The sequence below is a fragment of the Neomonachus schauinslandi genome, chromosome X (genome assembly GCF_002201575.2).
Source record: "Neomonachus schauinslandi chromosome X, ASM220157v2, whole genome shotgun sequence".
Taxonomy (NCBI): Eukaryota; Metazoa; Chordata; class Mammalia; order Carnivora; family Phocidae; genus Neomonachus; species Neomonachus schauinslandi.
The window spans coordinates 40,623,398-40,639,159 of record NC_058419.1 but is presented as its reverse complement, the minus strand read 5'-3'; the positions used below and the strand labels follow the sequence as shown (position 1 = coordinate 40,639,159).

The following is a 15,762-nucleotide window of genomic DNA, read 5'->3' as shown; positions in this document are numbered from 1 at the left end:
GCCTCAAAAAGTTAAAAATAGAGCTACCCTATGACCCAGCAATTGCACTCCTGGGTATTTACCCCAAAGACACAGATGTAGTGAAAAGAAGGGCCATATGCACCCCAATGTTCATAGCAGCAATGTCCGCAATAGCCAAACTGTGGGAAGAGCCGAGATGCCCTTCAACAGATGAATGGATAAAGAAGATGTGGTCCATATATACAATGGAATATTACTCAGCCATCAGAAAGCATGAATACCCAACTTTTACATCAACATGGATGGGACTGGAAGAGATTATGCTAAGTGAAATAAGTCAAGCAGAGCAAGTCAATTATCATATGGTTTCACTTATTTGTGGAACATAAGGAATAGCATGGAGGACATTAGGAGAAGGAAGGGAAAAATGGGGGGGGAATTGGAGGGAGAGATGAACCATGACAGACTATGGACTCTGAGAAACAAATCGGGTTTTAGAGGGGAGGGGGGAGGCGGGGATGGGTTAGCCCGGTGATGGGTATTAAGGAGGGCACGTACTGCATGGAGCACTGGGTGTTACACGAAAACAATGAATCATGGATCACCACATCAAAAACCAATGATGTATTGTATGGTGACTAACATAACATAATAAAATTAAATAAATAAATAAATAAATAAATAAATAAATAAATAAATAAATAAAATAATACAATAATCTCTATTTGTATGGCAGAGATCCATTCCATTGGACAATTATGTATTCAGGGAGTATCACAAACATGGCAGGTATTGTAGTAAATATATTTAGGTCTCAGTTCTAGAAGTCTACATGGGATTCTCTAGAATAGAACGGCTCTTTTTATTTTGAGAAAATATAGTTTCCAACAAAATATACAGCTTTAGGAGGCACACAAAGAGCTCCTGATAAAGAAAGGGGATTCCTCCCTGGCCATCTACCGTAGTCAAATCTTGTTATCAATTGGGAGACACAGGTCCTCACCAAATCACCTCAAAACCTAATGGTCTAGTAGCTTTTATACTGAATTGACATGACCAACTGTCATGTCCAGATGCCAGCTATGATACACTTCTAGAACTAGTCTCATTCCTATCATACCAACATGGACTGCTTAATTGTTTTATGAGTTTTTCATTCGAATTCTCCTTCAGTTTTCCATTTAAGAACACATGAATCAATAGACAGGATGTGTTCATTAATTTTAGTTGTGGTTTCTTTTCCATATGTCAGTGATACGCAGGCCCACTGAGTTGAGTACCTGTAGGTGCTGCATTATTGAAATTTGTAGTCAAATTTTTATTTGGTTAAAAAACATAGTTATGCAGGGCTCCATCCCATCTGACATGGGAATTACAGAGAAGATTTCTGAGTGTTTGATGTAGGAGGCCAAGGATGGTGAGTGAGGAATGATGCAGCTGTAGTTGTGGATTCAGGAAGAGGAAATAAGTTTGAAGATCCCATCTTTGAAACTGGTAATTCAGGTGGATGGCATTTTATTTATTTATTTTTCATATTATACTTGTAGGTTTTTTAAAAAAGATTTTATTTATTTGTCAGAGAGAGAGAGAGAGCACAAGCGGGGTGGGGGGGAGAGCAGAGGGAGAAGCAGACTCTCCGCTGAGCAAGGAGCCCAATGCGGGGCTTGATCCCAGGACCCTGGGATCACGACCTGAGCCGAAGGCAGACGCTTAACCAACTGAGTCACCCAGTGTACCAAACTTGTAGCTTTATTCAGGTTTGATTTTAATAAATGTGTTAGAGAGAGAGCCCACAGGAAATGGTGAGGCCCATGGCAGGTGGATGGAATTTTAAATCTTATTTATTAGCCTGTTATTTGCCAGAGTATGAGTGCCTTTGGAGAAAGGATTTCTAAGGGGTAAATGGACTCTTTAAGGTGTATGATCAGAAGAAACCCTCAACACTTGCAATGTGGAACATGTTGTCTCTGTAAGGATCATTTGATTGGAACCAAGGAACCAAGACCCAATCAAGCTAGTTGTGGGAAGAAAGTGGCTGGCTATAAGGATACTTGTAGAGTCAGGGTTCAAATTCCATCCTTTTCAGGTGAGGCCTGGAGTACAAAGCCTAGAAAGTCTGCTCTTAAGTTCCCCATAACTCTCTCAGACTCAAATCTGTTCTTTAGTCCAGCATCCACTGTGTCTGAACCTATGTCTCTTTCTTAAGAGTCTGTCTTCCATCTGACTCCACTGCACCTTTGTGAACCTCTGCCTCTCTTCACAAAAGGAACTGACCTTGATGTAGGAATTGGCTCTGCTCCAAAGGCCAGGGCGGCTGTGTCACACCTCTGAAGGGAACACAGCCAGGTTTCCAGAAGATTTGTCTCGATTCAGTGTCCAAATACCAACAAAAACTGGCAATTCAGTCTAAGACATCCCTGAGAAGCTAATGGAGTTGGTTAGCAGATAGGCATCCACAGAAGTGTTTTGGAAATGTTGGGAACATGGGCTTTGTGTTCTAATTGTGGGTCTTCTTGGTCTCTTTTATTTTTTTTAAAAAAGATTTTATTTATTTATTTGAGAGAGAGAGAGTGAGAGAGAGTGCACGAGAGGGGGTAGGGTCAGAGGGAGAAGCAGACTCCTCACTGAGCAGGGAGTCTGATGCGGGACTCGATCCCGGGACTCCAGGATCATGACCTGAGCTGAAGGCAGTCGCTTAACCAAATGAGCCACCCAGGTGCCCTTCTTGGTCTCTTTTAGATTCAATCTAGAAGTATAATATGAATAATAGTTATACTTTCTATATGTACTAATAGGCAAAGCACAGTTCCCAGTGTCTGGCACATAAAAATTGCCCAAAACTATGGGGTATCACTTATGCTCATGCACAACAATGGCCACAAACCAAGAAGGACGTCTTTCAGATCAAGACTGCCAACTTTCTCTTCATCCTTCCCACTTCATATCCAGTACCTAGAATCTACTTAGAATTTAGTCATACACATGTACCTAATTATAGGTCATTTCTCATCATTATTGTTTATCTTGGTTTTGTGGTTTTTGGAATTGAGGCTGTCAGCTGTTCCTCAACAAAGTGCGAAGCTGACTGGTTTTCCCAAACCTCTTGGAAGACTGTCCAAGGTCTTTATAACCTAAAATTGACCTTGAGCCCAGTGAAAACAGCCTGCGATGGCAGCTTGTATGTGATCCAAACCAGCTTTCCTATCAGTGGAGCACCCTCTTCCACATGCCAACATCTTACTTTTATAGACAATGCCCCTAATGACTACAACTTTACTGGAAATTCTAAAGCTGATCAAATAATAAAGCTACAGTTGGTAGGGACATAAGGTAGTTGTGGATTTCCTCAAGCTTGTGTGTGTGTGTTAGCAATTTTTTAATTGAGATTCAAATAACACAAAATTTATCATTTTAATGTGTACAAAGTTTTCAGTATATTTACAGAGTTGTGCAATCATCACAACTATTTAATTACAGAACATTTTCATCACTCCAAAAAGGATATTTTTTACCTATTAGCAGTCACTCTCAATTCCTCCTACCCTCATTCCCTAGAAACCACTAATCTACTTCTTGTCCTTATGGATTTGCCTATTCTGGACATTTTATATAAATGGAATCATAATATGTGGCATTTTGCATCTGGGTTCTTTCATTTAGCTTAGTATTTTTAAGGTTAATCCACACTGCAGCATGCATCAGTACTTCATTCCTTTTGATGGCTGAATAATATTTCATTGTACAAACACAACACATTTTGCTTATCCATTCATCAGTTGATGGACATTTGGGTTGTTTCCACTTTTTTAGCTATGAATAATAATGTTTAATTCTGTGTGAATACAGTCCTTTTTGCTCCCTCTGATATTGGGAATGTGGGGTGGTATTTTCAAGGCAACCTAGAGGATGAAGGATAGGGCTAGAGTAAGTTAAAACACCACAAAACTTGCTGTTCTTACTAAAAATCAGCTGTTTTTCTTGAATAAGTGCTCCCCATGTTGCTGAAAGCCTCTGGTTAGTTTTGAGATTAACTAAAAATTTGATTCTGACAGTTTTGCCAGTTTTATAATTGTTTTTATGGAGGGGCAAAATTCCAGTTTCATTTTTTGCTGATATGCCACATCACGTGTCAAATAAAAATAGTTCACTTCTACCTGGAGAAGATTTGGTAACTGGACAAGTCAAAGAAATCAAGTTCTTTTGTCCTCAAGGTGCAAATGCCCCAAGTATCATACTCCTTTTTACTGTTGGGGTTGGTAGTAAGTTCAGCTTCATCTCATGCTGGAAATCCAACTGGTACAAGCCTGCAGAGAACAGCCTTTTTTCAGCTGGCATAAAGCACTAGGAAAGGGATAACAAATATGACCAGCTTGAGAAGCCCCGAATCTCAACTTTCTTCAGGGCACAGTCTACTGCTGCAACCTGGCTGACTTTGAGCCTCTTAGGAAACTGCTGAGTCATAAAGTTGGCTCCATTAATAAGTGAATTTCGAGCAAATAACTGAGGAGATGTCATCAAGTCAGACAGGCAAAGCCACACAGCAACTCTGTGGGGACGATGAGGCATACATTTTGGACCCACATTCATATCAATAGTCTCCACAGAATTTATCTGGTATCAGCATTTGACTGAGAATTTATAAAACTAAAAATGTAGAGGGGATTTCTGTGGAATATACTGAGCCAAATTTAAGGATTAGGGCCCCAAAGTTCTTGGCTCTTCTGCAGGTTCTTTGAAAGTGAATTCAACAACTAAAAACTATAGGAAAAACCAGAAAGCTGTCCAAGTGTATTTCATGATTTGGGCAACTGATGCACTAGACATGGGGTTGACATTGGATCTGCAGAGACAAGAATATAACCCAGCAAACAACTTGAGCTATCACTGCTCAGTATTTAGATAGTCATCATAATGTAATGTTGGTTTGGGTTTTTAAACTTTAGAATCTACCTATAAACAAAGCATGTAAGACTTAATCTGGTTATAAAACAGAATATAATGTTATCGGTTTTGCCAAGACAGTTGGGGGGGCTGGGAAGGAGTAGTAGCAGGGAGGTAAGCACAAGGTAAGAGCCTGCATGCCAATATTTTCATTTCACAGAGTGGGGGTTAATAGGTAGTGTTAAGAAAAAAAATGAGATAAGGAAGGTCAAGTATATATTATTTACAAAGAACAAAAATAATAAAACATCAAAATTAAGAATGGGATTAATGAATTAAATCATCTTCATAGGCTCATAATAATATCATAATTATAATATCATTATATCATAATATGTAAAATTGATAAATAAAAAATAGAATAGATACAGAATTAAGAGTTATAAAATAGACACCAGAAGAAATAAAAAAGGGAAATAATAACTCTGGGTTGTGCAGCTGGAGTTACAGAGTGGTGGCTATTTCCTTAACTATGAATAAATATGTAGAAGTAACCTATGGATATGTTGTAAAAAAAAATCTTACGAGCACTTCCCAGTTGCTTTTAAGGTATAATCCCAAGTCTTCACTATGGCTTCATTCGTGTTTATCTTTTGCTAACTTCCTCAGCTTCATCTTTCTTCATTTTTCTCCTCCCAAGATAGTTCAGCCATGCAGAACTAGTCTTAACTTTCCCTAGCACACTAAGTGTCACTCATCTTCAAGTTTGCAAGTCTGATGTTTTTTTCTGCCTGAGGCGTTCTTACCTTGCTTTTCCTCCTCCTCACCTAATTAACTACTCAGGCCGGTGGCTTTATTGTAGACCTCACTGCCTCTGAGAAGCACCCATGATCCAGACAGGATGGGAACCTTTCCTACATGCTCCCGCAGAATCCTCAAATGTCATGCACAGTGCTCAGGTGGACACCAGGAGTAGATGCACAGTTCCCTGTCCTACTGAAATCCCGAGGAAAGCTGTGCAAGGGCCAGATGCAGCTGGACACATTGAGTCTGTGCTACAGGAGAGGGACCCAGGCCCCTGTGGCTCTCCCTTTTTATAGAGCAATTGAGAGAGCAGCTTTGCCAAAAGAGCAAAAAGAACTCGAGTTTTGACAACAAATGATCTGAGCCTGGGTGTCAATTTTCCTGGGAGTTGCTGGTAATGCCAACTTCTTAGTATCTGGAGGCCTTGGGAGAAGTTGAAGTCAGGTGCAGCTCCTATCACTGAGGGCAGAGGGGTCCAATACAACTCATCAGCAGGCTATCCTGATAGGACTCCTGGTGTCATTCATCTCACCACTATTTTTAGTAATTATCATACTATATTAAAATTGGGTATTTACTTCGTCCTTCCAACTAGTCTGAGTGACTTTTGAGGCCAGGGACCCTGTTTATTGATCATTATGTCTCCAGCACTGGGTCAGGTTTATAAACTTTGGTTCCTTTGAATGAATCAATGAATCAATGACATGCCTTCTGAAATTATGCTTGGAAAGAGTTGTCCAACTACCTTAGTTAACAGGCCCCTTCTGTTTACATGTATGTTACTGTCTAAGCCTTTAAAAGAATACCCTGGTGATTGGAAAACTTCCTTAAGAGCCAAGTGAGAAAATCTCAGAGTTGGCAGAACTCCTTGGTATTATTAAGATGGAGGATGATGTTCCCTTGACTCCTTACTTTGTGTATGTGAATAAACATGCATGCATCCATCATTCTCCACCAGCTCCCATCATAATCACAGAGAAAGGGAAAACACTTATATTAGAACTTGAACTGAAGTCTTTCTAACTCCAAGCATAGTCTCTGAAGACATAAAGATAATGTAAAACATTGGCCCATGTAATGCAATAGAATCTCCCTTATGAATAAATTTAAGACTTTTTTTTAACATCTCTAAACTTTTTTGGAACATGCTGCTGTCTTTCTAGATGTTTGTTGGGTAAATTATAAAGCCATAGCAACAGAGGAACTATTTATTTTAGTACAGAACAGGGTTCTGAATGGTTCTTCTCTTATCACCATGAAAGCTCCAGCCAGGTCTATTTTCCCCTTCCTTTTGGGTAAAACAGAATGGCACCCCCTCCTTGAAATAATGTAGGAAAGGAGTCGTTTCATCTGTGCATTGCTTTGACTCTCATATAGTTTTCTCCTGATCCTGATGTAAACCTAAGAGTCCCCCAGGGAGCTAACAGATAATTCAAGGGCTATTTATGGTAAAAAAAAAAAAAAAAAAAAAAAAGGAAGCATAGATCAATAGTAATACTTGAAGTCTAGTCAACTGCAGTGAAGAATATCATGAAATTGCTCAACAAAAAAAGTAAGTTTGTGAATATTAAGGCCCACCTAAAAGAAATGTCTCATTTGCAAATTGACTAGTGGGGACCTACCCTACTTCATTGAAATTCAGAGATTAAAAAGGACAAGATTGGTTTTGTTCTCTCTTGAGAAAAATTAATTAGACATATTTTCAATTTTTGTTTAGTGTGGAGAAACACTAATTTAAAAGTAATGAAAAAATTCAATTTATTTTTTTCTAAAAAACTATTTCATCATGAACTCAATTGCTTCTGAACTTAAAACTCAATGAAATGAACTTCATTGCTTTTTTTTTTAAAGATTTTATTTATTTATTTGACAGAGAGATAGCGAAAGCAGGAACACAAGCAGGGGGAGTGGGAGAGGGAGAAGCAGGCCTCCCGCCGAGCAGGGAGCCTGATGTGGGACTCGATCCCAGGACCCTGGGATCATGACCTGAGCCGAAGGCAGACGCCCAACGACTGAGCCACCCAGGTGCCCGAACTTCATTGCTTTTAAGTCTCTGATAAAACTGTCCACTTGAAGAGGTTTTACCTTCACTAGTCAGATAGGCTTCCCACTGTAAATGGGCTGATTTCTACAATGTGTATCTTATCACAAACCTACCAAAAAAACCTACCGTAATTAACTTATACTTGGTAAATATTTTACTTGGGTAACATATGTGCTACTCATTGCAAATATGTGGATAAGATCAAACTGTTAAATAATGAATACCCTATAAATAAGACATTCTAATCAGGTAGTGATATCTCAAAGTATGTCTTGGTCTATGATTCATTAAACATGTAATATGTCATCTAGAGACACATGCAGAAAATATCAAAATAAATCATGACTAGCACATGAGGGGTTATCTTGCTTGACACATATATATGCATCTATCATTGAATTAGAGTTACAGAATGTTGTATGAGCCAGGAATCTCTCTCTTACTCTCAGATACTTGTAAGAGGAAGTGACCAGGAGTAACTTACATAATGAAAATGTTAGGGGTTAGTTATACTTGATCTAGGTCTTTGTGAAGAATATTCTTCAGGAAGACACACATGATACTTAAGCACCACAGGGACTATTCTCTTTCAGCACAAATGTTAGCTTACATTCATCTCTTTCAAACTAAACCCTGGTTGGAAAAGGCTGAATACTCTGCAGAGAGAGACCATGAATTTCTCAATTTTACCATTGAGAAAAGGTAATGAACCATTCTTTTTCTTTACATTAGCTGTACACAAATTTGGGGGGCTTTCCTTCTGTGATCTACCTATAAGTAGCCAGAGAAACTAGGATATCTGGCCTGGAATAGGTACGTGTATGTTTTTCTTTTAATAACTGGAACTTCAATAGTTTAAAGTCACTTTTTCTAACCACTAGAGAATTCTAGAACATCAAAATGAAATAAATATTCTCTTTTCTGAATTATAAGAAATGCAACTTATAGTATTTTTTTATTTTTGTTAAAGATTTCATTTATTTATTTGACAGAGAGAGACACAGCGAGACAGGGAACACAAGCAGGGGGAGTGAGAGAGGGAGAAGCAGGCTTCCCGCTGAGCAGAGAGCCCGATGTGGGGCTCAATCCCAGGACCCTGAGATCATTACCCAAGCCAAAGGCAGATGCCTAACGACTGAGCCACCCAGGTGCCCCGCAACTTATAGTATTAATTAAATGTTTACTTTCCCATCCATGCACAATGATTATTTAAAAATGGAAAGCACAGCTAAACAGATAAGTGACACAGATCATATTTGGGTCTTGCAAAGTTGTTTGCCTTAATGAGACTTGCTCTCCTTGGGAATAAGTTGGCACTTAAATTTCTTCTATGCCACACTTCATAGGGCGTATAATTTCACACACAATCAGGCGTAGTTGTTAGTGTGTAATTTATCAGCAATTTTCAGAGCTGTTTTTGCTTTTTCCTACAGAGAGGAGAATGGAGCCCACTAATACATACTATTTATGAAGTACCTTTTTCATTCCCCAATGGACATTGCTATTTTCTGACTTTGTACTCTCCCTTTCCCTACTTCACTATATTATTCTGTAAACTTCCTCTAATATTTCTATTTTGCACTATGTAATAGTACCACTTTACAATAACCTTGGACCCAGAATTGTCCCCCTTGAGCTCCTCTTGGCTACTTTCCAAGCACACAGTGAACCACTGTCATCAAATGGTCTCAGTTTCTTTTTTCTACCTTTTCTGCCATGTGTTTAATGCCAGTTGGTTTGTATCATTAATCTTGTAATTAAAACCCTCCTTCATTGAATTTATAACCTTTGCACCTCCCTGAGCAACACATTCTTTCTGACCCTTTGAAAGTGATTCTCCTGATCTATAAGTCTTGCATCATTTCTGAATTTCTTTGATCCTCAAAAATGGTTTTCAGGTATAAGGGGAAAGGGCCACCTCCAAGAGGTAGGTTCATTTATTTCAATAATAACAAGATTATAATACTTATTAAACATGGTGGGAATAATAACAGAACCACCAATGTGTGACAGGATCCCCATGGGCAGCCCTTGCTCTTACTCACAGTCTACCAGTGCAAATCCTAAATAAATGCAATCCCACACAGCATTAATAAAACTGCATTTCTTGTGGGAGTTTTCTTTCTCTCTCTTCTCTTTCCTCTTCTTGGGAGCTTGGGGCAGGTAGCATGTTAGCATATTAGCGAACTGTCAGAAATATCAACTGAAGGTCTGTTTACTTCAAGACCTCTAAGGATCTAAAGCACCTACATAAAGTCATCACAGGTGAAGAACTCAAGAGTGAAAGGTAGGGGGTAAAAGCAAGACTTAATAAGATCTCTTGGAAGTAGAGGAGGTGGAGGGAAAAGGTGGGATTCCCAAATGCCCATTAGAGGAAAATTTTGGATTGACTGATGACTTGATGGGAAAAAATAAAGCAAGGTTGGTTTCATCCCCTTGACTCTGCTCATGATGATTGGCTAGCAGTAAAATCTGATTTCTAGTAATGATCTTCCTTATACCTTCCCAAATGCTGTTTCAAAAAAAAAGGGCTATAGATTCTTTACCAAAGATATTGGGGGAACCAAAGAAATAGTTTATATCATGCATCTTATGAGACTTCATAAAGATAGTTTTGGAACATTCTTTCAGTGAAGAATTCTTCTCATCTGTTAACAATCCTTCCTTCTCCTTCACAGAAATTATTTCTCAAAATTACACCAATTTTCCGTAGATACCCAGCTCTTATCTTCATATTGGCACCCCACTTAGCTAAAAAAAACAAAACAAAAAAAAACCTGACAGTCAAAAAGCAACTACTCTTAGAAGCCATGCCCCATGAGAATCTTTCTCTAACCCAACTGGCTTTTTCCCTTTATCCGGGAAAAACTACTCCCATTTACCTTATACATCATTTTATTGAAAGGTTACAGTAGTTCTAGTCCTTTTATATACACTTGTAATATTCACATGTTCAGATTTAGTACAGAATGCCAAAGTTGTACCAATTTACATTTTTACCAGCAATATATGAGAGTGTCTGTTGCCCCATATCCTATTATTTGCTGTTGTCACTCTTTAATATCAGGCATTCTGGTGGGTGTGTAGTGAAATATCTTTGCAGATTTTATTTAAACTTCTGTGATGACTAATGATGTTGCATACCTTTTAATATGTTTAGTCATCGTTTGTGTATCTTCTTTTATTAAGTGCCTATTCAAGTCTTTTGCCCATTTTTCTATAGGGTTTTCTCTCTTTCTTACTGATTTGTAGTAGTTCTTTATGCATTTTGTATACGAGTCCTTTGTCAGTTTTATATTGTGCAAACATCTCTTATTCTTTGACTTGCTTTTTCACTCTCTTCATGGTATAATTTGATAGTCAGACATTCTAAATTTTAATGTATTCCAATTTATTAATCTTTTAATTTAATGGTTAGTGTAAAATTTGTGTTCCATTTAAGAAATCTTTGATATTTCAAAGTCATGAATATATTCTACTATGTTATGTTCCAAAAGCTTTAGTGTTTTAACTTTCACTTTAGATCTTTCACATTTAGATCCACCTTGAAATTATTTTCATATAAGTGTGTGGTTGAGGTCTAGATTCATTTCTTCCTTTATAGCTATTCTATTGACTCAGATGATTAATTTAAAAGAATTCCTTTCCCCAATGCCCTGCAGTGTCATTTTTGTCATAAATCAAATGTCCATACATATGTGGGTTTATGGGTTTATTTCTGGACTCTACTCTGTTCTATTGCTTTATTTGTCTACACTTTTGAAAAGACCAAACTATATTAATGTAGTTTTATGAGTCTTGCTATCTGATATTGTCAGTCTTTCAACTTCGTTCTTCTTTAGGATTGTCTTGGCTGTTCTTGGCTCTTTGTACTGCTTTATAAATTTTAGAGTCAGCCTGTCAATTTTCACCAAAAAAAAAAGAATGTGCAGAGATTTGGATTGGTTCAATTGCATCTATAACTCTATTTGCAGAGAACTGATGTCTTTACAATATTGAGTGCTCCTGTCCATGAACTTAGCAAATTCCTCCATTTGTTTACATTTGCTTCAACTTTTTTCAGTAATATTTTGTAGTTTCCTGTGTAGAGGTCTTGTTAGATTAATTTCTAGGTATTTCATGTTGTTGTAAATGTATCTTTTAAAACTTCATTTACAATTGCTTGTTGATAGTATATGGAAATAAAATTGATATTTCCATATTGACTTTTTACCCAGTGAATTTTCAAAATTCACTTATTAATTATAACAATTATCTGCAGATTCTTTTGTGTTTCTACATACACATTCATTCAATCAATACATTTTTAAAGAATACGTGTGTATGTGTATATGTATGTAATACAAATGTCTGCTGGGAGAGTGTAGCAAAGAAATGCCTACGTGTCACTACAAACTAACCTATCAGCTGTGATTTCCACTCAGCATCTATTCTGTTCTTTCTTCCTTTTCTGGATCCCATTTGTCTGTATCTGCTACCATAAAGCTACTCAGAAAAGCATCACCACTGATATTATGTGTAGTCCCAAGTAGACTGTCTTTAGATGATTCTAAAATGCCCATCCTTGGGATATCAGACGTGTATTGGGTCCCATGAAAAGGCAAAAGAAAGGGCTTCTCTACTCTGTGTTGCCCTGTGTTGCTGGGTTCTAAAGCCAACTTGCTTGTGCCCAGAGTTTCAGAGACTTTTCTGAATGCCCCATCTCTCACCTTTCTCTAACTACAAAGGGTCACTCAGTTCACATGGCTGGGGACACATCCTGTATCATCATCTTCATTCTCTATTTTCATCTTTTTGAGTTCCTCTCTCCAGAATAAAAACAAAAACCTCTCCTAGTTTATGAATAGAAGCAAATGGATACTGGTATGTAGAGGGTGGAGGGTGGACCGGGACCTCATTACCACTATCTGCAGACAACATAAATTTCCCATTATAATTTCACAATAGTAAAATCTTTGTAGTCTCTTGATTTAACTGATTCTTTCTTAGAATGTTGTGTGTGTTTTGGTGAGATACTGGGTACAAATACAGAGAAACTGGGATAATAGAAAGAGGCTATTTGAAATGCAACTGTAAATAGACTAAAGAGACAGAATTTTTAGCATAATATCTCATAGGAGTTATGTTCAAGTCCAGACTGACAGGGGTAGCTGTTCTTCATCCCATCCTCCATCCACATGGATTTAAAGACCTTTCCATCTTTAATGAAAGAGCTAGATGGAACAAATGACAACCCACCTGGGTCAAAGACTGAAACAAGCAAAATGTAGAAGCTCAGAAGAGGGAAACAGAGGTTTAACAACAGGAGAAACCTGTGGAGGAATGAAGAAAGAGATAATGACTCCAAAGAGGGACGAGTTTCCCTAGGAGAAAGGTGACTATATAGGTGGCTCTAATAATGACAGAGATTCAACACACCTGTAGTGGAGCAGGCAGGATGAGCTGCAAAGTGTGGAAAAGTTACTTCCAATTCTCCCACAAAGGTAACACTCTCCTGCACATTCTTATGGATTCTGAGCATGTGGCTGATTGGCGGAGAGTAAGATTTGTCTCTTTGGGAATGCATTTTATTGTGCTCCATTTGCCTATTCAGGGCACAGTAAGGAGGCTACACTCTCTAACTCTCATTGTATTTGGCTTTGAATGGCTTCCAGGAAAGCTGGGTGTTGGCAACATTTTTTTTAAATGCAAATTAGAAATTTCACATTTGACTTTGGTGCCCTTAGTCATCTTCAGCCCCAAAATAGATTCTGTGTATATAGTTCTTTCCTTCCCCAAACAGCTAATGCCACCACATAAAACTCTCACAACCATGGTAATAGCATTCTTGAGGTTTAACCAGTTGTTCCCATTGTTCTTGCACTGGATATAATGTAATATACCATTAATCAGTTCTCATGCTATTCTTCAAGCAAACTTCAAGATAACATGTAGTTTCTTCTAGGAGGCCTTTAGTTTTTCTTTTAATCACCCATTTTAGCTTGCATTTTGTCCATTGTCCTTTCCTTCAGGTCTGACTTCTAGTTGGAACATATGGCAAGTTTCCATGACCACAGGGTTGATCCCCAACATAGACCAAGTTTCTGGAGGCAGCATCAATCTTTTGGCTATATTTAACTCAGGAAAGTTTCCTATACTTTGGCAACTACAGATAGCTTTGAACCCTTCATTGGGGATAGTTTCAATAGCTTGTTGGTATGTGTTATGAGAGACAGCATCAATATCTTAATCTTGATCCCAGGTTTATAGAAAATATTATATTGAATAATAAAATTAAATTTTATTAGTACTACTGCTGATAGCACTGAGCTTCATATTGGTAAACAGTACATCTGAAAAGGCACACCATAATTAAGGAGGGCACTTGTTATGATGAGCACTGGGGTTATATGCAAGTAATGGACCACTAAATTCTACTCCTGAAACCAATATTACACTCTATGTTAACTAACTAGAATTTAAATAAAAATTTGAAACAAAAAAAAAATGAAAAGGCACACCATAAATGTATTCTCTGTAAGAGCCCATTTTAAAGTCAAGAATTTTATTTTGCAAACAGGATATTGAGTCTCAGCTTCAGAAAGACTCATACTTATATAGCAATAACTATATGTATGTATATATGTATATATATATATATATTATATCTTCATAATTTTCCTGACAAACCACAATATTTATTTTAAAAGGATGTTAAATACAGGGTTTGATGAGGCCAACAAACATTAGGACAGGAGCTTAAGCAAGTCATCAATGATTAAAGTACCTATAGATAGGCTTTTCTAACCAATGTCTAATAAAGGAGTAAAATACCAGCCAACCTTCTGTCTGATCATTGAACTTTCCCTCTTTTTAAAAATTTATTTATTTTTATTTCAATTCAATTAACATATAATGTATTACTGGTTTCAGAGGTAGAGGTCAGTGATTAATCAGTCTTATATAATACCCAGTGCTCATTATATCACATGCCCTCCTTAATGTCCATCACCCAGTTACCCCAATAAAACAAGATGAAATCAGAGAGGGAGACAAACCATAAGCATAGGAAACACACTGAGGGTTGCTGGAGGGGACGGGGTGGGGGGATGGGGTAACTGGGTGAACTTTCCCATTTTTAATCTGACAACTCTAAGTTGGTTTGTGAAGGGGTTTCACAAATCTACAGTGCCCAATGAAACCCAAGAAGATCCTTAATTTCCTATAATTTGTGAACAGGGCTAGTTAATAAGAGTAAAACTCTTTTTAGAATTTGTGATCACCTCCAGTTATGGCAAAATATACCCTACATGATCCAGGACTGGTAGAATTGGCATTTGTCAATGGATACTTCCAGGTTTGCATCTTCCAAGTGGTCTCATACCAGAAACAGTCCTCATGTTTCTCCAAGTTCTTGGCTAATATGATTGTGCCTTCTAAATAAATTAACATCTCCAGGTAGTTCAAATTACTAGTCATTTTTTCCCCCATCAACTGCTGGAACATAGCAGCCTCTCTCCCAAGATAATTTAGGGCATCCTTTCATATTGGTAAAATCCCACAAGGCAGAAGAAATCTTTCTCTTTTTTGCTCACTTCATCCACAGGGGTTTGATAATACTTGCACCCCCAGACCAATACACATTAACTCATTACAGCCCTATGTGGTAGTTGTTAGATTAGGAAACTGAGGTATTGAAAGGTGAATGAACTAGCTCAAGCTCACACACTAGTTAATGGTGGAGCTGAGATTTGAACCCAGATCCAGAGTCTGCACTTTTAAGTTTGAACCCATTCTTTACTCCTCTCCCTCCCTCCAAGTTTTAGGTATATGATGTCATACTTTATATCCTTTTATTTTGTAAATTCCTTGACTGATTTTTATAGATATACTTAATTTTACTGATTTTGTGCTTCCTACTTTTCTTACTCTTACTTATGGTCTTTCCTTTTCACTCAGAGTCCCCTTTAACATTTCTTGTAGGTCTGGTTTAGTGGTGATGAATTCCTTTAACTTTTGTTTGGGAAATTCTTTATCTCTCCTTCTATTCTGAATGATAGGCTTGCTGGATAGAGTATTCTTGGTTGCAGTTA

General features: G+C 37.7%; 1 protein-coding gene across 1 annotated transcript in view; it reads right to left on the bottom strand.

Annotated features, from left to right (window-relative positions):
- MORC4 (MORC family CW-type zinc finger 4) overlaps window positions 1-10,854 on the bottom strand; it is a 59,668-nt gene extending 48,814 nt beyond the window's left edge. The window contains exon 1 of the mRNA XM_044911936.1: window positions 10,835-10,854. Coding sequence (XP_044767871.1) covers window positions 10,835-10,854 — 20 coding nt within the window. The remainder of the gene's footprint in view (window positions 1-10,834) is intronic.
- Between the last annotated feature and the right edge of the window lie 4,908 nt (window positions 10,855-15,762).